This window comes from Azolla caroliniana, unplaced genomic scaffold (assembly GCF_043228905.1).
Source record: "Azolla caroliniana isolate FFs.n. ecotype wild unplaced genomic scaffold, voAzoCaro1.0.p SCAF_7, whole genome shotgun sequence".
Classification (NCBI taxonomy): domain Eukaryota; kingdom Viridiplantae; phylum Streptophyta; class Polypodiopsida; order Salviniales; family Salviniaceae; genus Azolla; species Azolla caroliniana.
Window position 1 is genome coordinate 7,863,972 of NW_028230442.1, and position 26,097 is coordinate 7,890,068.

Sequence of the window (26,097 nt, forward strand, 5' to 3'; positions counted from 1 at the left end):
ATATACAAGGTTTATCAGACAGATCAGTTTTGTTAGAGTCGGCAAGATTCGAGGACAGAAGACCGAATCGGTCAGGTCGGAAGAGCTAAAGTTGATCCTTAGAGAACCGATGTCGGTGGTCCGAAACCATCCTGTGTTATGTCGGAAGAGCTAAAGTTGATCCTTAGAGAACCAATGTCCGTGGTCCGAAACCATCCTGTGTTATGTGTCTGACTTTAACCAGGCCGATTTTTCGTTACGCCCATCTGGTGCCGAAGGGACCGGAAGCGGTCCGCCAAAAGACACTTGGTCATTCCATCTGCGACATTATCGGTTGTGGATATCTTCTCGAGACGGATTTTCCCTGAAATGATGTAGTCCCGAACGAAGTGATATCGAACGTCGATATGCTTAGAGGCGTTGTGGTGAACCGGATTTTTTGACAAAGCAACAACACCCTGACTGTCGTTGTAGACAACTGGAGTCGAGTCGGCGTCCACTTGTCGAAACGTGTGCGCCAGCCGACCGAGCCATAAAGCTTCTTTTGCCGCGTCGGACGCAGCTACATATTCCGCTTTGGTCGTTGAGGTGGTTGTGCATTCCTAAAGTTTTGACTTCCACGAGATTGCTCCATTGCCGAATTTGAAACAGTATTCTATTGTTGATTTCCAACTGTCCACACAGCCAGCGAAGTCCAAGTCGGTGTAACCGACTACGCTTGAGGTTGAGTTCGGGCCGAAAAGAATGTCGTGGTCTTTTGTGCCAACTAGATATCTGAACACATGCTTGAATGCGTTCCAGTGCGATCAGCCGGGTTTGTGCATGAATCTGCTGACGACTCCTATGGCGTGAGAAATATCAGGCCGTGTCGTGACCATCGCGTACATGAGGGAGCCAACTGCCGGTGCATACGGTACCGACTTCATATCTTCCCCCTCTGGACCGGATGTCGGATAGTCTCACTGAGACAGCCGAAGGTTGATGGGGAGCGGGGTCAAAGCAGACTTGGCCGATTGCATGTTGAAGCATTCTAAGACACATCCGATGTAGTCGGTTTGAGACAAGAAAAGTTGTCGTGTATTGCGATACCGACTAATCTTCATACCTAGTATGTGTCTTGCCGGACTGAGGTCCTTCATGGCAAACTTCAACCGCAATTGTCGAACGAGTTTGGTGAGCTCTCCGGCATGCCGACTGGAGAGTAGCATGTCGTCCATGTAGATGATGAGGAAGACGAGAGACCCTTCTTGAGTTGTTTTGGTGAAGAGACAGTGGTCCTCATCGCTCTTTGAGAAGCCGACCGATTGGATGAAGTCGTCGAACTTCTTGTACCACTGTCGGGGTGCCTGTTTCAGGCCATGGAGACTCTTCTTGAGTCGGCAGACTAGATGTTCCTAGCCGGATGCCACAAAGCCTTTCGGTTGCTCCATATAGATTTCCTCCTATAGGTCACCGTGGACGAATGTCGTTTTTACATCTAGATGAATTAGCTCCAAGTTGTCGACGGCCACGACGCCGAGCATGAAACGAAGGGTCGTCATTTTCACCACTAGTGAAAAGATTTCTTTGAAGTCGACACCATATTCTTGTCGAAATCCCTTCGCAACTAATCTGGCCTTGTACATTGGGGTTGTTGAGTCAGACGTCTCTTTTAGTCGATAGACCCACTTACACGGAAGAGCATGTCGATTCTTCGGCAATTTGACCAAGTCCCAATTCTTGTTTGCCCGAATGGAGTGCATTTCTGACTCCATCGCCAGATTCCATGTGGCTAAATCAGCAGATGTTGATGCTTCTTCGTAAGACGTCGGTTCTCCGGCGTCGGTGAGGAAAATTCCGAGAGAGTACCTTTCCGGAGGTTGCGACAGTCTCTTGGATCTGCGAGGTATGACTGAACTAGTCGCATCGGGTGTCAATGTCGGATGGTCGAGAGCCGAGCCATTCGGTTGTGCCGAATCGGTGGACGTCGGTTCTCCGGCGTCGGTGAGGAAAATTCCGGGAGAGTACCTTTCCGGAGGTTGCGACAGTCTCTCGGATCTGCGAGGTATGACTGAACTTGTCGCATCGGGTGTCAATGTCGGATGGTCGGGAGCCGAGCCATTCGGTTGTGCCGAAGCGGTGGATTCGGTGCGAGAGTTATCAGTTTCATCTGCCGAGTCTTTGGCGAAAGACTTTCTCCAAGCTGCTTCAGTCAGGATTGCGCTCGTGACTTCGGAGTACTTAACAACAGTTGTTGAAGCATTGCACACAGCTGTAATGAAAATTTCCCATGAAGAGGGGAGACTACTCATGAGTATCATTGCTCTGAGTTCATCCTCGATTGCCGTCCCTTGAGACGCGATTTGGGAGCTTATGCTTTCGTACTCGTTGAGGTGTGCCTGAACCGAATCGGATTCTTTCATCCGCAAGTTGTAGAGGCATCGGATCAGATACATCTTCGTTGCGGCAACCTTCTTTTCATAAGTTTTTGACAATGTTTTCCAAAGTTCAAACATTGTCGTGCATGATTGCACTGTGAAGTACACTAACTCTGACAAGTGCATTCGAATCGTGGCGCGGACGATTCTGTCAAGCTTTAGCCACTCGTTTGCCTTGTGTGCTTCTAGAGGATTTTCATTCTCAATCGGGTCTATCTGATCCTTGACTATGAGATAGTCCTGCATTTGTTCCTTCCAGAAGTTGAAGTTGGAACCATCGAACCTCCTTAGACTCATCTCCGATGAGCCGGATGTTGATGCCATCTGCTTCAGTTTCGGTTGGTAAGACTCGGTTCGGAGTTGACTACGAACCTTAGTGGGGTGTAGCCAGTCGGCTCACCCGATATCGTTCTAGTCGGTTTTGAACCCGAGTCGATTTGGTTTCGGATACTTGTTACTGAACCTGCTCGGAGTGACTCCGGTAACTCGAGGGACAGAACCGGCTGGTCTTCCCGAATGTTGCCGAGTTGGAGTGAGCTTGGTTAGCTTTCGATTGTATGCCGAATACTGATTACACGAAACCGATTGTTTGGGCCGATTCTGCTTCGGATGACTGCAACGATGAGAGGGACGGATCCAACTGATCCTCCCGAATGTCGATCAGCCGAGTGAAGCACGAAGTGGTTGTTGCCAGGAGACCAATCTGCAACGGGTGGTTACAGCAAGCGGGTGAATAGCGTCCGGTGACCTATTCGGATGTTGTTTAACCGAATGAAGCACGATTGGGTCGGTTGTTGCTCAAGGAGCTCCCCTCAAGCAGTTACAATAACAGGAACAGAGTACAACCGACTGGCTTACTCCAATTTGTGATTTAACACAAGGAGATGCGAGCTTTTTGTTTTTCTTCTCCCTTCTCTGTTCTTCAAAGAAAATGAATATAGAATGTTGTGTTGTGCGATGAGACCGGCAGCGGGTTGAAGAACCTCCAACGCTCTGATACCAAATGTTGGGGACAAGGCCGTCAATGCGGAAGTGCAAGCAACATTCTGATGAAGAAGAACATGTGTATGCATGAGCAAGATAGACACACAAAGAGAGAGAGAGAGAGAGAGAGAGAGAGAGAGAGAGAGAGAGAGAGAGAGGCACAAAGGAAACGTTATATTCCAAATAGCAACTGTTTACAAATGACAACCAACCTTTACTAAAGGTTACAAAGTCACTTTATATAGTGACTATCCTAGGGCAACTGCCCTTTATGCTATTTACAGAAATGGCCCAAACTTGGGTTGTCCAAATGGACAGTGTGAATACGGTCATTATACACTTGTATTCGACAGTGCTTGTAGTGTTAACAACTTACCACTAGGGTAAGCTAATTACGACAAAAAGAAGAAGAGAGAGAAAAAGTAGACAAGAGAACAATAACTGAATTTATGCTTTTGTAACTAGTGTTCTTCACCTTGATTCTAATCAAGGTGCACCCAAGTATTTATACAAGAATGTGGAGGTATGCATGTAAGCTAGGAATATTCTAGAAAATGCATGAGGATGCATGCAAGCTAAGAAACTTCTAGAGAATGCATGAAGATGCGTTCTCTAGAAGTTTCTTGAAAGTTCTAGTGATTAACATACAATGTAATAAGTTGAATCTCATACAACAATGCACAGATGGATGTAGCTCAATTGGTAAGGTTTCCCAATAAGACCAGGAGTTCATGGCAACCATCTACATTCTATCGCGGCATCATGTCTATGACAATGTCTTGATGTAGATAAAAGCTTAGGCCACTAGTCATTGCAGCTAATTACCTAGTGATTGTAATCTCAATAGTTAATCGGTCCATTGTATTCTACACACTTTTTCTACTAACACCAATTACCTTAAATAGCACATTGATGTTAAGATCGTCAACACCACTATTAAGTAACATCATTAGACTAGACCTTTTTAAGACAATATCATCTTCTGACTTGCTCATGTTGAGTAAACTATTACGGAGATTATTTACTAGTACAGATATTAGGTTTTCATTGAGACCATCAAAATCAACTAATTCTTTTATCGATGGATCATTTAATATTCCATAAAGTATTACCTTCTTGTCTTCATTGCTGATGTGCTTGGTTTGAACATTGAAATAGTCTACAACCTCTCTCTATGATAGTAGTCTCATTACATCCATTCTCAGTGGTATTCAGATCTACATCACAACCAATACTATCCTTACCTTTAGTTGATGTGTCTTTCTTATCCTTTACCATTTGACGATGTTTCCTTTTTTTTCGGCCCAATACTTTCGTATCGCTTGTTATGTACTAATAACCTGATCCCTATCATGATGATCCATGAGGGTTGTTGATAAACACCCTCCTTCCCCTTCCATCTGGCTTGACATCTTCATTAGTAAATTGAAAAAAAATGAGACGTATGACTATACCACATGCAAACAGATTATTTACAAGGGCGATCCCACCGTTTGCCAAAGCACACATTGGCAGTAAGTGATCCTTTGTCGTGGAAAAGTGAACGCTACTGAGACGTTGACGATTGCAACCACTATCGGGAGCAGTGTTGGCAAGTATGTGAGTGTGGTGGCAGTGATGACTATCTGCAACAAGAATACACAAAATTACTCTGCAATACACAAGATTATACAGAAGATAATTAACAGACAAAGATGTAGATGCAATGGTTAGTTAGCAATAGAGGAGTGAATAGTGGCGGCCAAGTGTTTGAAAGTGGTGGTTTTAGAAGCTACAAGTGGCTAACAGTAATACTGGCACCCAATTCAAGTAAAATCATCAGCGAACCGTGTAGCGAATTGTGGCAACAATGGAGGAGTGAACTGTGGAAGCAATCGAGGACCGAACAATGGCAACAACTAAGCATACAATGGCCGCAATGGAGGAGCTAACTCAGTCAGAGCGAATAGTGGCAACAATCCAGGACCGAACAGTGGTGGCAACTGAGCGTATAATGGCGGCAATGGAGGAGTGAACTCAATCGGAGCAAACAGTGGTAACAATCGAGCCTGAATATTCATAAAGTGATGGCCAACGTGATGTGACAATGTATCATGCATAATGGACCTATGAATTTGGTTATAATTATTGTTTCCATTTATGGTGCTTATTTATATCATTAAAACATTCTAATGTTTCCAGTTATGGTTTCCATTTATGGTGCTCATTTATATAATTAAAACATTCTAATGTTTCCATTCATGGTGCAAAAAGGCTAAATCACGGGTAGCTTTTTACATAGCTAATTAGTTATGTCAAGGACACAGCTAATTGTTCCCACTCCCATGTTTTCACCTATGTAGATTATGTCACATAGAGAGAGAGGATGAGTTCCACTTTACATGCAAGTCTCCAACATACGTCGAGATAAGGACAAAATACGAGACATACTCGGTCCCTCTCCCACCCTCCCCACTATTAGATACTCTAGATATAAAGAAATTAGTCATATATATCTTAGCGCTAAAACAACATAGAGAGAACAAACTACAAAATGTTGGCGATAACGTTTTTAAGATTCACCAACATGTAACAAATGAAGTTTTTCAGGGACAGGGGGAGACAACGAATGTGGACACACCTTCACTACTTGGCCTCTTCCTTGATGAAGCAGAAAACCAAAGAAGAACCAAACGCCCTCGGATGTCGGGTTGCAACTCGACATGGTGTAGAAGCAATTAAGAAAATATGGGAGCGTGAGCTACACCACCTAGAAGCCATGGTTGGGGTACCTTCTACATTGGGACCACGGGTCACACCCACACCAAAACCCTTAGACCTCCCTCTTCTTTTCAAGAGGCTTGAATGGAAATGACACTAGGCCTAGTACAAAGTCATTTCCTTTATTGAATATGTTACATCATAACACGTTTTGTACAATACTAGAACTCTTTTAGCTTAAGTTCTATTTTTATATTATTTTTTTTATTATGATTGGACAAATACCCTATTTTGTTGTACACCAATTGTCTCATGGGCCAATTTTGGCCATAGATTACATTAATATATCTTTCTTTCTTAAATGAATGGATCTGCATTCCCAAATTTTCACATCCTCCATAGAAATAAACGAATTTATGTTGTTTCTAAAAAAGAGATTTTAAAATTCCCACCTTCCCAAACATGTTTTGATGTCAAATCATTACGATCACGAACTTCTCTATACTAAGAAGGTTCTCGGGATAAAGGTTTTGACATTGTGGTTATCTTCATCTTATGCTTTTTTACTAAGAAGACAAAACTTGCAATAGAAAGCTTCCGACAAAGGGCATTTTCATAGTTGCCTCTTTTACTGAGAAGGGTATTGTTGGTCCAATGGTTTCAACCTTGGGCTTCTTCATTCCTATTATGATTAGAAATACAACCTTGAAAACAACAATACATTGTTCGTGATATATCAAGTGTGGAACTCATAGAGAGCTTATAGCAAATGTTCTCAACACAAATGTGTCATTAGCATTGAGAACTAGGATGAGATTGAGCATATCCATTTGTCAATATTGCATAGAAGCTGCGACTACACAAAAGTTCACACATGTTAGCATAGATTGACATATTCGCATTCATTGGGTTTCCTATTCGAATGCAAATGAATACGAATACGAATGGGTGGTCAAGTATTCGTTTAACCCAAAAAAAAAAACTCTTGTCTTTTTTAATTTCCTAGGATAACAAAAAGGAACTTAACAATAAATAGGGATAATAAAAGAGGAACTTGGGACTTGACAGTACTAAATTTTTATAATAAATGTATAACCTATAAGTTATAAGTTTGCGTTTTATTTTTAGTAAATAAATAAAATAAAATAAAGGCTCATTACTTTCTCACTTTTTATTCCCTCAAAATTTATGGATATTTTTATTTTGACATTAAAAAAAGTACTTCAAACTAATCATATCTTCAAAGTTCATACTAATCATATTTGTATAATAAATATAAAAATATTCGTTTTTTAAAAATTAATTAAAATAAGTTTCATAAACTCTTTTGACACTATAATCTATTAATGAATAATTGTTCTTTTTTTTCGTGAAATAAATTTATTTTAAGAAATAAATAAATTATTTATATTTATTTTGCAAAACAAATGGTTTTTTAATATTCTTGGGGCCATTCCGTATTCTCAAATATTGAGAATATTGCGCATCGAGAATATCACGAATATCACGCACGTGTCAATCTATGCATGTTAGTAAAAACTCCTTCCCTTAGTTAATAGATTTAATTTCTTCCACAAGGGGAATAACTGATAGAATGAGGTTGACCACACACAGTGATATGTTCACCAACATTCCTGTCCCTTACTGTATACCCCAGCTCCACAAAAAGATTTCATCAGAACATGTTCAAGCACAGTATAGCAGAACCTAAACACATTATCTACATGCAACAGCCAACACGTGTGTACGCCATATCTCCATGTTTTGCACCACCTTCATTATTTCAATAGGTTTCTGTATCTTCTGAAATCAGAATTACTCCTCTGTTCTCCTCTCTTCTATTGTTAGCAATATCCAATACACAAATGGTCTTTCACTCCAGATAGAATGCATAATTCTCTCCTTTCTCCCCTCTCCTAATGCTAGCTGGCTAGCAACAGCCAATATTTAGATTGTCCGCTCATTCAGATAGAACTCACTATCCTCCAAAATTACATGTTGTCCATGACCACATCTACTCAAACTCCAACTTGTGTTATTAGGTGGATGATTTATTCGGCATAACTCATTGTAATGGAAAGATCATGTACCACTATCTAATCTTGAAAGCATACCATCCCTCCAATTAATGAGCACATATATACTTGCCCATGCAATCAATGCAAAAGAAATCATGGGATGGTAATTAAATAGTACTCTGATTCCTCAGGTCTAGCAAATAAACCTAGTTTGTTATGATACACACAAATTAACATGATAAAAGCTTAAATCACTCTTAAAAGACTAGCACGATAGTTTATCATTCCATTTTGCTATAGCTCTACACGTGACTCTTCAGAATTCTGCTATATCATGCAATGTTATATACCATATAACATGAGAAAATCAAGTTATAAGTCTTATGTATGTACATTTAAATCATTCATAAATGGCAAAATGATCAATCATCATACACACTTCTCAGCTGAGTTCAGAATGTCTGTAGCAATACACATGAGTCTTCAGAATTCTGCTATATCATTGTGATTTTGTTACATATATCATGACAAAATTAACTTATTAGTCTTTGTATGTACATTTAAAACATTCATAAACAGCCAAATGATGATCATGATGCACACAGTTCTCCACTTTCAGAGCGCAGAATTTGTACAAGTTCAAAGAAAGCTAATGTTAGACCACACAGAGAAATTCCAACTTAAGGTTTACTTTCACATACCTCTGGGTCAGGGAGCCAATGTGGCTAGGGCGTTCCCCTCAAGTCACACAAATCCTCCTATAGAAATATTTTGATGTAGATTCCTAATATAAGGTTAAACAGAAAAATATAAAATGCCTAATGAGTTGGATAACTAACCAATCTGGTACCAAATCATATCGAATTTAAGAGTTGGGAGTCTGAACAAGATATCATTTAACTAAACAATCAAGTGTATCTGTGCAAGCTTGGCTACAAAAAAACTACACAATTCAGAAACTCGTTCTTCTCTTGTAGATGCTGTAGGTCTTAAATCTTGGCCAAAGCTTTACAAATGTCCAGAAACAAAATGCAAAACTTCAATATGGTCGAGATCGGTGACCACCTCCACCTCCTCCACCACCGCCACCTCCAAAGCGTCTATCGGGTCCACCACCTCCACCATGTCTGTAGATTCAAGAGATGATTGTGTCAACTAATCATTTCAACTAATGCAACAATACTCAGAATCTGGTCTACTAAGATTATAGAGTTTTGAAATACAGGTATTGTGTGCCACAGATTGCAGAAAAAATAGAAACTAAATAGATGTTCACGCATCCCCTCCGAAGCAAGAGAATTTTCATTGCTTAATGTTCTTAAAATCCAATACTTGGTTGTCTCACACAGATTTAGGGGGAAATAGAGAAATAATATAGAAGTTAGTTTCTACTTCCCCTCTAGAAACTCCCCTCTAATAACGGATGATTTTTCAATGTTTATGGTCGTAAAACCCATGAAACTTAGGAGTTCTTTCGTAGCTTTAATCAAAAATATGTTACTAAAATTATAAATAGAAAAAAGTGTGGTTCAACACAACAGATTTTCTAATTTTAAATAGAAAAGCATTACACCAAGCAAGTTTAATTGCTAACTCACCCTTGGTAAGGGCCTCCTGCACTCGGTCTTGGAGCAGATTTTTCAGCCATTGCCACCTTGATTTGATTACCTCTCAATACATAATCTAAAAATAGAAAAACAAATGTCAAAAGCTAAGAAAGAATTTGACATGACCTAAGCATTTGCAATAAACGACTATGTTCTCAAAAAATTAAATCAGCTGAGACTTGGTTCTGCCAATAAAATGTGATATATTTCAGAACAGAAAGTAGATAGGAGTACTGAGCTCCCATACCATTATAGAATCCTCCAGCAGAATGGGCAGCAGAGGGATCTTCATAAACTAGTGCAGCATCCCCTTTGTTTTGCCCTGAAGAATCTGTATAGATTTTGATATTCCAAGGCCATTGATCTTTGTATCCACGTTTTTGTTTAATCCTTGCAACCTGTAACACCACTCATAAGTCAAGCATACAGGTGGAATTATTAACAGAACGGGGCGAGATTTTAATCAGATCCTGTGTTCTCAACAGAAACATTAAGATTACAGCAGAACACAAATGCAGAAATTTGGAGAAGACTGAAAAAGATCAATAAAAAAGTCGGCAAGCAAATGTTAAGTAGCATTAACTCTAAAGACTGTTAAATCGGGACGAAATATAAACCATTCAGTCACATATCCAAACCTTGAAGCACTGGATCTACCACATCCGTGTGCTTTCTTCGCAGAATGCAATTTATACAACGGAAAATCTGGTTTTGAGCCTACTAATTACATCACTCACCTACATCAGACGAATATTCCACACTTCTGAGAACAAACCGTGGTGTAATCCGCAATGAGTGAACGCACACAGGCAATCAAAGATAACAAGCGAAAACTCCTGCAAGTGCAACAAACACAACTGAACCACATCCCCATGCACTAATCTAAAATTTGTGAGAAGAAAAAGTTGTCATAAACATCTAATGTGGAGCAAGTGTCCTCAATCAGAATCTCCCATGGACCAGAAGTAAGGGGTTCTACCAACCTGAATCACCTACACTTGCCTTATCCAGAAGCAGGATACAAATATCAAGCAGGATGCAAAGATCTGCGAGGTCATCAGGAGAGATCATAAAAAGCCTTCCATTAGTATGACAAAAACAGAAGTGCCATGACACTCGGCATCTCCTATGCATCCTTTCCTTTTAAATTTTAGAGGGGAAGATCGTCTTACCTGTCCCAGGTTCACATTGCAGTTCACACTAGCTTGTAGTTGAGGTTCAGCTACAGTCCTAAAAGTTTCACCTACCGTTCTCCATAAATGGTATTAAGACTCAAGGTCCTAATTCACAAATCAGGGGGTCTGTCTGCTAGAAACGAACCACTTCATTCTACTTCTCATTAAATAGTCTCGCGTGCTGAATCCGCATGTGCCATGCCTCAGCACCTTTGAATAAGAGATTACGTACAGACTATTTCATTGAATCTAGTTACACAAGTATGCCACTAATTAAAGTCTAGTGCCTTTGACTTCTCATTGTAAATGTTCATGATAGAAGAGACATGCTTTAAATCCTATACTAGCAGAATTAATAGTATCAAGGCAAAGAGATTGCCTCTTGAACATTTGGTGAAGAAATGGATGTTAATATAATGATGTTGCAAGCATCACCAAAACAGCTGTATCATGGTACCCACAATTACAAGCTTCACCAAACAGCAGTATCTAAAATTTACATCATCCTCTGAACAGTTGGAAATGTACATAACCAAAAGGGAAAACTAATAATTACACTATGGAATTAGCAAGCACTTAACAGAAACAAAAATCCACTACAAGTTCTTATAGAATTACCTGTCCAATGCCTCCAAAGAGCTCTCGTAGCTCATCGATTGTAACATCCAATGGGAGCCCAGTGATGTATATCCTTGCATTGTCACATCTTTCATCACAATTTTCATCGCATTGCTTCACTTTAACAGTTTCTGTGCCACCAGCAGACTTTGCATCAGCTCCATACTCCCCACCACGATTTTCAGTGTACCCAGAACCTCTCTCAGACCCATAATTTCCTCTGCTTCCCCTATTGTCCCCACCATAATCTCCTCTGCCTCCCCTACTGTCTCCACCATAACCTCCTCTTCCCCCCTTACTCTCACCAGCAAGCTCTCCACCACCACCATAGTTTCCTCTAGGAGCCCCTGATTGACCTCCATAAACATTTCCAGATGGCGGTGCACTACCTGCATATTGATTTCTCCCACCACTGGCATAATCATAACCACCACCAGCAGCTTGGTTGCCATAATCATTGTTTCCTTGCCGATAGTTACCACCTCCACCACCACTCTGGGCATTGTATCCATCTCCTCCATAGGAACCCCCTCTATGACCACGACCGCCGCCGCCACCGCCTCCATATCCACCTGATCCTGTCTGTCCACCACCACTAGGTTTTCCAGCCCCACACTTGTTACATTCCACTCTCCTAGCGAAGTTCACATTACCACAGCTGAATTTATAAAACAAAGAGAAAATAAAAGTTTAGCAACAAAGGGGAAAAGCTTCAAACCTAAACAAAATTCATGGCAGCTGATTTGAAACAAGTTTGAGAGAACAGAGAGAGCTATACAAAAAGAGCACATCAAACTTAAAGCCAATCACAATACAGGTTAATTCATAACAGATGGAGAAACTGCAGAGAACTGGACACGATCAAAATCTATCAAATGTATAATCCTTTCACAGCAACTGAATTCATAAAAGAAGAATTCAACGCAGAAATCTTTCAAGGGACAGCTGAAATCAGAAAACAAGGAACAATCACAGAGAACCAGCATAAAGAAGAACACAACTTCATATTTCAACAACAGGGCACAAAAAGATCAAACGTGCCAACAGTTCACACAAATGTCCAAAGAGAACTACACCTTGAAACATTAACGATTTAGCAGAAAATCCAAAACCAACGAGAAAAACAAACAGAACTATGAAAAACGAGCATCTAGAAACTTCAATTTTTTAAAAACAGAATTCAATGCAAAAAGGATAGAAAAATCACTTAGAACTAACAGATGAACACACAGCAAGTTCTTCGTGCTACAGAAGAGTTTGAAATAGACGGCAAATTTCAGAGGTAACAACGAAGAAATAAATCAAACTTTCACGTATATTAGGTTATGATTCAAATCATGAACCAACAGTAGAAAATCTGACACAAATAGAAAGAAGGAACGCATCAGATTTTAAAACATTTCCCAATCTTCTCAGATGTGCAACGGTTTTGGAGAGTTGAAATAACTTTGAGGCGTACAACAGTTTCCAGATGTAGAATTACTAACCTTGGGTTTGATCTATAGATGACCACATCAAACAGTTAAAATGTTTCATGTTACCTTCAGATGTATAGCGATTTTCAGGAGTGATTCTACACAGAATGAACAAATCGACCCTTCAAATGTTTCACAATATGTAAACATGTAGAACAGCTCCTAGATGTAGAAATACAGTTGAAGTTCTAGCCTAGTGTGCGTCACTCTCCAAACTACAAAGTTTTAAGGACACATCAAATCTTCGAATGTTCCGCTACATTTTCAAATTTAGACCACTATCTCGATGTCATTGCCATGGTTTCGAAATTTCCAGATTTCTGAAACAAGGAGGAATTTTTAACCTTGTGAAGTGTGATTCAACATAGAATGAACAAACATTCAAACGTGGAAAAACAATATCGTTAGAGTAGGACAGTTCCCAGATACATGGCACTTTATGGAATAGTGTACAGTAGAATTACCAGCCTATCAAAACCGTTTATAGCCTGAAATACATCAAACCTTCACTTGGAAGACGGTTTCCAGATGACAAACAGTTTACAGACTGACGAATGGTAGAATTACTAACCTTGCGGTAGGGCAAGTCCAATCGCCTTCTCTTTGGCCTCCACCACGGCCTCCTCCACCACCATCTCCACCTCCTTGCCTTCTGTCACGACCTCCACCATAACCACCCCCACCATAGCCACCTCCTGCACACACATACTCAGCAACGAGAATTTCGGCCAAGAAGATCAGGCTGCAAAGACAGCCGGGTGAAAGGGAAAAAAAAAGCTTTGAGCGAGAGAGCGTGTTTACCTCGACCACCATAAGAGGATCCGTAACCTCCGCCATCGTCGCCAGACATGGATAATAGCTTGTTCGGGCCACAGAGTGGGGAGAGTCGCAGAAATAACGACAGGGTTAGGGTTAGGGTTAGGGTTAGGATTAGGATTAGGGTTAGAAAAGACAGAGAGACAGACAGAAGCGACAGGTCACTGAAAACCCTAGCCTCGGCCTTTTTCCTTGAATCTGTTCTTTTAATTTATAAATATATATGAGCATATAATATATATATATATATATTGTATATGTATATAGATATATATATATACAGTATATGTATACATGTATATGTATCTATTATTATATATACATATACTATATATCAATATGTATGTATATATATGTATATGTACATATGCATATCATATACATACATTGTATATGTATATATGTCTTGAACGGGTGATTTGTTGTTATCTCACCTTCCCTGATGTTTGAACTAAACCATTTGCCATGCCTCCCTCCCTCTGTTATCACTCGTAGCTCATGACGCAAAGATCAAATATATTATCTGGTATCCCACCAACATTTTTGGTCAAGCCTACAATGAATACTTCTGCTCTGTATCAACCCTTTCAACTCTTAAAAAATGAACTACTTGCTTCTTATCTTCTAGTGGATTTTTATCTTAGTCCTATCACTGAAAGGATTTGAACCTCCAATCTCCCATGTATGATGTCATAACCAATGCATCTCAACAAATCATGTTGTTATGACAAAATACTTGTCATACATTTAGATCTATCTTTCCAGAAATCTCTAAAACATTCTAGAAACATCAAAAGCATGCATGCATATTTTCAGAGTATTCTTCATGGATATATTCGAAAATATTATTTGCACACATGTAGTTCTCAAGAACATGTATAAATACGATTGTTCATTTTGATCACAATCAAGGTGACCAACACCGGTTGTGGGATCATAAGAATATGTTACAACATAGCACGTTTTGTACATTACTAGAACTCTTTTAGATTAAGTTCTAATTTTATTTTATTTTATTTTTGATGATTGGGTAAACACCCTATTTTGTTGTAAACCAATTGTCTCATGGGCCAAATTTGGCCTTCGAAGACGTTAATATATCTTTCTTTCTTTCTCTCTGAACATCTCATTTCTTGTATCACAATTCATGTCTCCATTTTGCTCTAATCTACCTATCCGTGACACATTGTTCACCTTCCACCTTCCTAAGCCTCGTCATGTTTGAATCCACCAATGACCTAAACCAAATCATGGCAACATTGCAACACCTCCAAATTGAAAATGACAACCTTTAGGGGTCATTGCATAAACTTGAAGATGCCACTCTAATGGAGCTTGAGGCATTGAAACCGAACCCTACATCAACAGAGCATGGTTTTGCATCGATGTTTCATTGGCACCTATCTTTGCTCTAACCCCTTTCTATCCTAATGTTTTGGATCTGAAGCTCAATCTACTGGAGAAATTCGATAGTACAAGAATGCATTGTCAAGGGTTTATCAATGAGATCTAACTTGTCATCAAACTATAGTTCCAAAGCTATTTTGATGATTTTCATTGAGTTGGTATGGTAGGCTCGCGCAGCTAGTTGAAACATTATCATCTATTTGACTAAATTTTGATGTTTTCCTTACGTAGTTCAAATCAACATTGAGTGTCCCTTATCAAGCTCTATTCGTTACATCAACATATGCACATGTCTCTATTTATGCTTTAGAGTTTCAACAACTTGCGTGTGATATTCAATGAGATGGACAAGCCTCATGCAACCACTTCCATTGGGGGAATCTTCGTTAAACTTTCTAGAGCTCATATCCTTGTCACAAACAATTTTGTGAGTAGTTTGTTGCAATAATTTACTTTTTGAATTTTGTCAAGAAGCGCACGCGACCCAATGGTCTCGATCATTCCAATGAGAGCACCAATGTTATTAAGTATTTGCCATCTAAGACACAAGTTGTGAAGACATCGACGCCAACAACATACATGAAGCTCAAGAAAGACACTAGGAATAGGGGGATAGAATACATCTAAGTTGAAATGGAGCCCAACCCCATTGTAAAAAGCTATAAATGTCAACCTTTAGTGACTTTTTAAGATTTTCTTCTTTCGTGATTCTTTTTTTTTTTCCAAAACAATATTCTTCATTAGTATAAATTCTTCATACATGAGAAAATGATTAGTCTGACAACATTGTAAAAGTTGTGGCCATGATAGGCCAATAAAAAACTCAAAGACTCAAAGTAGAAGACTACAAAGAACGGTGGACACACATACATGCCTCTTCTTCCCATCTCATGTGATCATTGTCTAAGACCCAATGTTCCTCCATCTTCTTCCATTCTCGCATGTTGATCAACATACAAATAAACGCTCATCACCATGGCTTCACAATATATTTGACCTTTATCTACCATGGTTGTATGACTACAAGCATTTCCAACCAGATTTGCTAAAACTCCATTTCTTCTCATCTGGCCATACCCATTCTTTCGTGATTCTTTCCTTTCATTTACTATAATAGAGCTCTCACGCTCTCCCCTTAATATTCCATTAGAGCTTAAGAGTGATTAAGGTTTAGTGCTAATTAGCTAAACCCTAATCACTCTAACTCTTGTATGAAGTGTGTTATTTATCTCGTTATCTTCTTATGTGTGCATTGTGTACTCATTTACTTTTATTGAGATAGATAGATAGATAGATAGATAGATTATATTATCGTCTTCAGAGGTCAAATATGACCTATGAGACCAAAAATATTACATTTCACGTGATACGTGTGAAAGTGAGTAGTGACTCTCGATGTTCAAGAACTTTACCAATGAATGTTGCAATCGAGAGTGCACATTGTGGTTGTGAGAGGAATTCATGCAAAGATTGGGCTCAATCGAAGAGATGTGGAAAGCATGGTCGAATATGATCAAAGGCAGAGCATTGTATCAAAGTGTGATACTCAGACTCACGAACTTGTTTAGGGCAAAGTGTGCATAGCCGACCACTCTCATCACTTGTACCCCAACGCCCTGTTTCACATCGCAATGCATGTGAGCTAAGTCGCATGGAAGCAATGGTTCGAATGGAAGATAATGGTATGGCCTCTAACATGTATGGATGTGTATGATTTCCCCGTTCCGCAAAGAATATGGTTTTGTAGTTAGGTGCAACATGTGTAGTATAATGTGTGAAGCGTGAGCCTCCACATTTGTCCCATGTCATGATACATTGGCGTTGCAAAAATGCCTCATTTATAGAGGAATCTAATGATGCATCATGAAGCAAGTGTCTCACATCCCATCTACCAAACCATTTTTCTATATCTTGCATCCAACCGGAACACAAAATTTTGCTTTTATGCGTCTTTTGGATCTTTTTGCTTGCTTCCCACGCAATTCTAGGAAGTCAATGTGAGGGACTTTTTTGAACCTTAAGCATGTATTCAACAACCCTTTCCATGGCCATGATCTCAATGGGAAGTGATCCCGTCTCAAGGAGGAGGAGGGTGTAGGGCGTTTGTTTCCTAACTTGTAGAAACTTGGTAAGAAAATGCTTTTGGACATTTTCAAACTCTTTCCACATAGATTTAGGGATGCTACCGCCCCATAGATTTAGAGAGATAAGATGAGGGAGAGAAAGTCTAAGCACTACAACTTAAGGGTATTGTAAAAGAATACGTGTGTGGAAGCATATGCGTATGACACAGAGTACACGGTTCGGAAGTACAATAGTTCGGTAAAATGCAGAAATCACAGAGAGGGAGAGTGAGAGATAGAGACAGAGACAGAGCAAAAACACGAAAGTATAATCAAAAAATTCTTTGTATGTTCTCTGTGTGTGTATACACTTCGTGCTTAGTGAGCACCTTTTATACAAGCCTTGACCATTGGGCTGACACAAGTACTTACAGTACTTGACCGCTCATAAATGAGCATCCTACACTTACTCCCAAAATTATTCCTTACGAGGAATAACATTCTAACGGCCTCTCGGTTTAAACACCGCCACGACCATATTTTGCGTATGGTTTTACGCACCCAATGTTGAGCTTGTCTCTCAAAACTCCCCCTCAAGCTCAACTTGAGGTTCCATCCGCTTTTCCAAATCTTCGTTTCGGCCTCTCCTAGCGTCACGCCTCGCTCGCGCTCCTTGACTCATTCGATTCCACACGCTTCGACCCTTCCGGTCGGCTTGTCTGCTCACGTGGCCCTTCTCAGCTCCCTTGTTGTCGCGGTGTTGGCGCCTCTTTCGCTGCCCTTTCCTCCGCTCGGCCCTTAGTTGATTCGGCATGTCTGAATCAAACATTTCGATTAAATCGGTCACTTCTGATTAAATTCCACTCTCGCCCGAATTGATTGTCTCCAATTCGTCTTTTGTTTTTAGGCCCTTGACAACATCAAACCACGTCTTTGTCTTGGCCTTTACGCCCTTCCTGGCTGTATTTCCCCTTTGTTCGGCTGTCTTCGACTCTTCCTTGCAATTACGACCCCTATTTTCTTCTTCGGCTTCTTCAGCCGGCCCAAAATCGAATTCTTCATCCGATTCGGCATCACGGTCACTACTGCTCCTTTCACAATCCTGTCTCCCCCTCAAGTTGGGTGTGTCGAGGTGACGCAAACCCAGCTCACCCGAGAAATGCCGCAACTTGTCGAGACCAAGGGGCTTGGTGAAGATGTCGGCAATTTGCCGACCAGTGGGAACATACGCTAGTTCGACTTCACCAGAAAGGACACGCTCGCAAACAAAATGGTAGTGCACCTCAATGTGCTTGGTCCGGGCGTGGAATACAAGATTTTTCGCAAGGTGGATGTTGCTAAGGTTGTCGCAATAGATCATCCTCGGATCAGACACCTCCACATGCAGATCCCGTAATAGTCGTTTCAGCCAAATGACTTCGCACGTAGCGATAGTCGCCCCTCGATATTCGGCCTCCGTGCTTGACAACGCTATTATCGGCTGCTTCTTACTGCTCCACGTGATCACCGCACTTCCCAATGAAAATGCGTATCCAAATGTGGATCTACGATCATGGGCATTTCCGGCCCAATCGGCATCCGTGTAGCCAACTAATTGTTCGGCTACGCCTGTGCGATACAACAACGCCTTTCCTGAATCTCGTCGAAGCTTTACATTTCTATCCAGAGGGCTCGAGATGGGCTTACAGTGGGCCATCCCGAACTTGAAGAGCATGTTCAACGCATAATGACGTTGGCTGATCAATATGCCTTCAGGGGAACGGATCACTTCGATCCCGAGGAAGTAATGAAGGTCTCCAAGATCCTTCATTTCGAATGATGCCACAAGTTGAGACTTGATGCGGCCGATTTCTTCCAGGTCGGCACCGATGATGACTAAATCATCAGCGTAAAGTAAAAGACAAACCGGGCCATGTCAACCTTGCCGAACGAACAATGAAGAGTTTGATTTTGATGTCGTAAACCCCATTCTACACAACCGTTGCGTAATCTTCGCGTTCCAAGCTCGCGGGGCTTGCTTAAGTCCGTATAATGCCTTCTTCAATCGGCAGACTGCCGAAGTGTTTTGTTCGGATAGAAATCCGGGGGGCTGAACCATGTACACCTGTTCCTCAAGATCACCTTGCAAGAACACATTCTTTACATCCATCTGATGTAGATGCCACCCCTTCGCCACAACTACGACTAGCAGAACTTGCACGATAGTCATCTTCGTGACTGGTGCGAAGGTCTCGTCATAATCTATGTTGTGCTTCTACATGTAGCCTTTCGCAACCAAACGGGCCTTATATCGGTTGACGGAGCCGTCGATGTTGTATTTCACCTTATACACCCATCTACATCCGATCGACTTTACACCCTTCGGTACGTCAACTAGGTCCCAAGTCTCGTTGTCCGATAAAGCGCGCATCTCTTCTTCCATCACGGCACGCCAGTTTGCATCTTCCACTGCTTCTGCGTAGCTCTCTGGCTCACACACTTCCGCCACTCGTGTCATGTACGCATAATGGTGTGCCATGTATTCATTATACCCGTATCTCTTTACGGGGTTCTTCAGGTGGGTAGATCGGCGTAATTCGTGATTACCTGATTTCACGGCCTTTTCAGCCGATTTCGACTTCTTCCATGGAGATTCCTTTTCGATTGGCCCGCCGTCAGATTCGCTCTGATATGACTCGATCGTATTCCGACATTTTCTTCTTCCCTTTTTCTTTACGCATAAACCGTCTCCTCGGTTCTTTACGCAGGGACAACATGGCTGAGTCTCCACTACTCGCCAACTCTTCATTTGGTTGGCCATCTCGGCCCAACCCCTTATTCGGCCCACTTAGTCGAAATGAGATCGGACTCTCTGTCAGAGCTCCGATTTCCTCATCACGCGGAGGCAGCTTGGCCTCGCTGACCTCTTCTTTAGAATTCGGAATGGAGTCATGAGGTAGTGGAGGGGAAGGCAAGTACCACGAAGCGGACTCGTCGAAAATGACATCTCGACTTACGTGCACTTCCTTTGTTCGGGGGTGATAACACTTATACCCTTTCTGCTCGTCTGGATAGCTGACTAAGATGCACTTTTCGGCTTTGGCGTCCAACTTCCTCCTCTTCTCCTTCGGCACATGCACATACGCAATGCTGCCGAAAATCCTCAAGTGTGCAAGGTTCGACTTCTTCCCGAAATACAATTTATGTGGCGACACTCCTCCATTAGAAAAATTCCAATTCTGCAAATAAATAGCTGTCCATACGGTTTCAACCCAATAAAACTTCGGCATATGCTTCTCTTCAAGCATTGCCCTGGCCATTTCTTCGATTGTCCAATTCTTCCGCTCGGCCACGTCGTTCTGCTGCGACGTGTATCTACACGAGAATTCGCATCGAATTCACTCCTTCTGTAGATAACTTGTGAACTGGTCAAAGAAGTACTCCTTCCCGCCATCGGACCTGAGGCACTTGATTTTTCGCCTTATTTCCCTTTCCGCAAGGCTCTTTACCTTCAGGAACCATGCGAAGAATTCACTCTTTTTCGCGACCGTACATGCCTAGGTATGCCAAGGGAAATCATCGATGAAGGTTACGAAGTAACGACATCCACTGAGACTCAGATTCTGTGCCAGTCCCCACACATCCAAATGGATTAAGTCGAGCAGATTTCGACTCCGATTACGCTCGTTTGGGAATGGAAGTCGGTGCTACTTCCCAAGTTGGCAGGCTTCGTAGACTTGGCCATTATGGCCCCAAAATTTCGGCAATCCGAAAACAATATTCTTCGTCTGCATTTCGCAAAGCCGTGGGAAGTTAACGTGGTCGAACCACTTGTGCCACAAGTTGATATCCGATTTGACCTTCTGTCCTTTCGTGAACAACGCGGTTCCGGCTTGGTCGGTGTCGAGGATGAACATCCTCCCTTCACAGTGCCCTTGCGTGATAACTTGGCCTTCCTCTTCAATGTAGCACTCGAGGTGCGTGAATCGAACTTGCATCCCCTAGTCGACGATCTGATCGACCGACACCAGGTTCTTGGTTATTGTTAGGACGTGCAACATGTTCATAAGTTACCCTTTTTGCCCGATGTGGCTGAGGGGAACTTCTCTGACATGTTCGATGGTATGCGGAGTGTCATCTCTCGTTTCGACCACTCCTTGCTTTTCTGGTTTCCTCATGACTCGTCATATGATTTGACACTCCGGAATCAACATACCACACCTTGCTCGATTTCGAGGTGTTCATGGCCATCGAATTGGCCTTGTGCTTCATTATGAAGGCTGGACCCGATCCTGTTCCGGCTGGTTCGGAGCCTTCGGCTTAGTGCGATTTCTGACACCTTCCTGCGCTCTTCCACTCCATCCGGCTTTGTCTGAATCGGCTCTCTTCTTCCAGCACCCGCTCTCACTATGGCCTTTCTTGCCACAATACCAGCATTCCGTTGCAACCTTCACTTGTCGGCTTCCGGCGCCGCTATGACTCCCCTACTTCCGGAGGGTTCGGAATTGCTTCCTGTTACGAAGGGCACTACGACCCTTTTGTGTGCACAACGGATCGTGATGCGCTAGATCGTTTAGTGCTCAAGACAGAAAGGGGAAGGGGAAGGAGACTTACCTTTGTAGCAAAACAAAAGCTTCTATTCCATTACATGCAGAGCTCAACTTGCTCTCGTCAGTTTTCTGTTTTCTATTCTTACAACTCTCTGCACTACTCTCACTCTTCTACTTTCCTACTTACTACACTTACTTTTTACCTTAGTATATAAGTGACTTATATATACAACAAATTAGCTTCCAGTAGCTAATTAGTTGTATGTAGCTAAATAACTGTCAATAGCTAAATAGTTGTGCATAGCTAAATAACTATTTCACCTTTATGTCCACTAATAGCTAATTAGCTAATAGCTACTATAGCTTATTTCTCAATAAGCATCACATACCTTTGTTGAGCTTGCTTCTCAACACTTCCGACATTTCGATTATGCCACACGTTCTACTCTTTTCGGCCACCTCCATTGCGCGCCAATCCGCCTCGTCCATCACGATCACGGGGCCCATCTTCCTCCGTGTACAACATCCTGTCGTCGGCATGCTTACTCGTCGACGCACCCGCATGATTTTCCTCCATGAGCAACATCGACTGAAGCTCGAAGAATGATGGCGTATTCTCCCTTGTGCAAACTATCGTTCGGAATGCTCCGAACTTTGACGCTAACCCTCCAAGAAAAACCTGCACCATTTCGTCCTCCTCGACATTCACGTTGACGAAGGCAAGAGAGTCACAGATCTCCTTGATTCGGGGCATGTAATTGGCCAAAGATAGATCTTTTTGTCGGACATTGCTAGCTCTTGCCTGAGCTGCAGCTTCCTGGCCGTTGTGCTAGAGGCGAAAATCCCCTTGAGATTCACCCACGCGTCCTTTGGCGTCTTAGCATCCCGAATGTAGCTCAAGAGATGGTTGCTCACACAAGACGCGAAGCAGTAAAGAACTCTGCTTGCCGCTTGTTCCCAAGCTGAGAAGTCTCTATGTGTCAATTCAAGTGTTGTATCATTAGCTCATTCGACATAACTCCAGTAACCATGACCAGGCAGGTACTGGTGCATCTTGTATGACCAAGATGCGTAGTTGCTCTTGTCGAGCTTCTCAGTCAGTAGCGAGCTTCCCATTCATCTGTCCATATTGCTGTCTTATCCTTTCTGAAAAAAAATTAGCTTAAATATGTCTTTATTGCAAGCTTTTCTGTCGGTTGCAGAGGAGTCTCAACCCTCGCGCTCTGATACCATGTAAAAGAATATGTGTGCGGAAGCGTATGCGTATGACACAAAGTACACTATTCGGAAGTACGATAGTTCGGTAAAACGTGGAAATCATAGAGAGGGAGAGGGAGAGGGAGAGAGAGAGAGAGAGCAGAAACACGAAAGTATATTCAAAATATTCTTTGTATGTTCTCTGTGTGTGTATACACTTCGTGCTCAGTGAGCACCTTTTATACAAGCCCTGACCATTGGGCTGACACAAGTACTTACAATACTTGACTGCTCATAAATGAGCATCCTACACTTACTCCCAAAATTATTCCTTACGAGGAATAACATTCTAACGGCCTCTCGGTTCGCCACGACCATATTTTGCGTACGGTTTTACGCACCCGTTTACGCACCCAATGTTTTACGCACCCGTTTACGCACCCAATGTTGAGCTTGTCTCTCAACAGGTATCAAAGCTAGAAGCTCGAGAGTGAGACAACCACTCTTCCCTAGTTCACCACCAAGAAGGTAAATGTCGATCCGGATCCTGAAGAACTCCATCGATTCATTGACATGTTCGCATGTCGTGCACACGGAAACCATACATCTATTTGGCATCGCTGCCAGGAATAAGATCAACGCTTGAAGTTATCAATGAGCAGGTAGGAAGCTCTTCAATTAGTAGACATACCACATTTGGCATAAATATTGATTAAAGCAATCCCAAGTAAAACGTCTTTATCATGCAAGCCTCTACACACAACATCATCATGAATTTGTTTGCCCTTATGTAATGCTCCTATGTTGCTACACGCCTTCAAACTGCAAATGAACGTGGTAGTATCTGGGGCAATGCCATCATTTTGAATCTGCTGAAAACAATCCAACACTTTGTGGCCTTGACCTTGTTTAGCATACTCACCTATAAGTGCATTCCAAGAGACTATATCTCGAATAGGAAGGTCTTGAAGCACTTTCTGAGATTTTACAAACTACACATTTGGCATACATATTCATTAAGTTATTTCCAAGCATAAAATCATTTTTCAGCAACCTTTTTCCACAAGCGTTTAAAATGCAAATGAATGAGATCACATCACGAGAAAGCCCCTCACTTTGCATACGTTCAAAACACTTCAGTGCTTGAAGATCTTGCCCCTATTGGGTATACCCTAAAATTAATGCGGACCAAGAGACTACATCTTAGACATGAAGGCCATCGAGCACTTATTGAGCCGTCCCGAGTACACCGGATTCCAGATACATGTCAATCAAAGCATTTCCAATAACCGTATTCTTCTCCAACAAATCCTTGCTTCTAAATTGACTATGGATTAGTTTTCCTTTCTGTATATCTCCTGTGCTACCACAAACTCTTAAGATGCCAATAAGGGTTAGTATACTTGGAGAGAGGCCTTCGGTTTGCATAAGTTCCAAACTGTTCAATGCTTCATGGCATAGCCACCGTCCAACGAACCCTGTAATTAGTGAATTCCATGAAATAACATCACGAATAGGAAGCTCTTCTAAAATATTTTGTGCTTTTCCAAGCTCCCCACATTTTCCAAACATATCGATCAAAGAATTTCCAAGCATGATATTCTCCCTTAATAAGTTCTTACTCACAATTTCATTTTGAAATTGATTGTTCATATATACTATACCTTCTATGTTGTCACAAGATTTCAAGATGCAAATCAAAGTCACTGCATTTGGAGAGAGACCCTCTTTTTGCATTATTGCAAAGCAATTGAACACTTCATAACATTTTTTTTGGTTAACATATCCTACAATTACAACACTCCACGAAGTCATGTCTTGGTTCGGAAGATGTAGTATCACTTTCTGTGCTTCTTACCACATTTTGCATACATCCATACTAAACTACTTCCAATATGGGTATTCTTCGCTAGAAAACCTCTTTGTAGAATATGAGCATGGACCTTGATACCTTCTCAAAGGTCTTTCTTCTTGGCACAAGCCTTGAGATTATAGAGTTGTTGCACAAGCTACTTGTTGTCATAGATAGGATGCCACATGGAATGGTGAGGGTTGAACCCATGACCTTTTGGTCTTATTGGGAAACCTTACCAACTAAGCTACATCCATCTATGCATTATTGTATTGTGTAAGACTCAACTTATTTCATTATAGATTGATCACTAGAACTTTCAAGAACCTTCTAGAGAATTCATCTTCATACACTCTCTAGAAGTTTCCATGCACTCTCTCTAGCTTTCATGCATACCTCCACATTCTTGTATAAATACTGGGGTTCACCTTGATTACAATCAAGGTGAACAACACCAGTTACGAAAGCATATACAGTTCTTGTTTATTTGTCTATCTTCTCTCTTGCTTGTTCTCTTGTCTATGCTCTGTCTCCCGCTATCTCTTAATATTGAGCCTCGTCTACTTGTCCTTGACAATCTTGTGATCTTGCTTATGCTCTTGCTCTCTCTTAGTACTTAGCCTCATTCCACCCGTTTGTGAAAGTTTGTTCACCTTCCCATTTTCTAAACCTCAACATGTCGGATCTTACCGAGAGAATAAATCACCTCATGGAAGCCATGCATCAACTTCAACTTGAGAATGACAACCTTCAGGAATCGTTACGGAAGCTTCAAGTTGGAACACCGATGGAACTCAAAGAAAAAAACAACTCTCCTCCTACATCAACAAATGTTCTACCTATAGAGCTTGGTTCCTCGTCTATGCTTTCTTCGACTCCTTCCCATCCCACTACAAGTTGGGAGCCCAATATTAGTTTACCTGACAAGTTTGATGGCATGAGGAAGCGGTTCCGAGGGTTCATAAATCAGATCAAGCTTATTATCCAACTACAACCTCAACGGTATGCAGATGATTTTCGTCAAGTTGGTCTCATTGGGACCCTTCTGTTCAGAGCTGCACAAGCCTGGTTTGCACCGTTGGTCGAAACTTCATCACCACTTCTACAAAATTTTCTTGCCTTTATGGCAGAGTTTGAGGTAACATTTGGGGATACAAACTGACGCCGAACTGCCATCACTAAACTCTATTCATTACATCAAGGTCTGCGTCTAATATCCATTTATGCCTCTAAATTTAGACAATTAGCAAGTGATGTTTA

The 26,097-nt window shown here is 41.5% G+C and overlaps 2 protein-coding genes across 3 annotated transcripts; both read right to left on the minus strand.

Annotated features, from left to right (window-relative positions):
• Positions 1 to 8,857: 8,857 nt before the first annotated feature.
• TAF15B (TBP-associated factor 15B) lies at positions 8,858 to 13,994 on the minus strand. Of its 2 annotated transcripts, XM_087322307.1 has the most exons (6): positions 13,775 to 13,989; positions 13,545 to 13,668; positions 11,499 to 12,156; positions 9,953 to 10,103; positions 9,697 to 9,781; positions 8,858 to 9,225 (listed from the first exon to the last, which is right to left on the minus strand). In XM_087322307.1, exons 1-6 carry the CDS (start codon positions 13,821 to 13,823, stop codon positions 9,138 to 9,140), a joined length of 1,155 nt encoding a protein of 384 aa, XP_087178433.1. In that variant the 5' UTR covers positions 13,824 to 13,989; the 3' UTR covers positions 8,858 to 9,137. The 2 variants fall into 2 exon arrangements, with proteins under 2 accessions (XP_087178433.1, XP_087178434.1); XM_087322308.1 differs by lacking the exons at positions 8,858 to 9,225; positions 9,697 to 9,781 and adding an exon at positions 10,443 to 10,541 and having other exon boundaries at positions 9,964 to 10,103; positions 13,775 to 13,994.
• An 8,887-nt stretch (positions 13,995 to 22,881) lies between these two features.
• Positions 22,882 to 24,800, minus strand: LOC147861788 (pentatricopeptide repeat-containing protein At4g18520, chloroplastic-like). Its single transcript, XM_087322438.1, has 3 exons — positions 24,276 to 24,800; positions 23,677 to 23,977; positions 22,882 to 22,934 (listed from the first exon to the last, which is right to left on the minus strand). The coding sequence occupies exons 1-3, from the start codon at positions 24,798 to 24,800 to the stop codon at positions 22,882 to 22,884; spliced, it is 879 nt and encodes a 292-aa protein (XP_087178564.1).
• Between the last annotated feature and the right edge of the window lie 1,297 nt (positions 24,801 to 26,097).

Bases quoted from the DNA above. Each gene is read 5' to 3' on its own strand.
- TAF15B (XM_087322307.1), bottom strand. From the start codon at position 13,823: ATGTCTGGCGACGATGGCGGAGGTTACGGATCCTCTTATGGTGGTCGA. The intron at 13,669-13,774 runs GTAAACACGCTC...ATGTGTGTGCAG, and splicing joins ATCCTCTTATGGTGGTCGAG to GAGGTGGCTATGGTGGGGGT. The intron at 9,226-9,696 runs GTGAGTTAGCAA...TTGAATCTACAG, and splicing joins GCAGGAGGCCCTTACCAAGG to ACATGGTGGAGGTGGTGGAC.
- LOC147861788 (XM_087322438.1), bottom strand. From the start codon at position 24,800: ATGACTTCGTGGAGTGTTGTAATTGTAGGATATGTTAACCAAAAAAAA. The intron at 23,978-24,275 runs GTTATTGGAAAT...CCAAATGTGTAG, and splicing joins ATTTGTTGGAGAAGAATACG to TTTGTAAAATCTCAGAAAGT. The intron at 22,935-23,676 runs GTATGTCTACTA...ATTTTTTTTCAG, and splicing joins CAATATTTATGCCAAATGTG to AAAGGATAAGACAGCAATAT.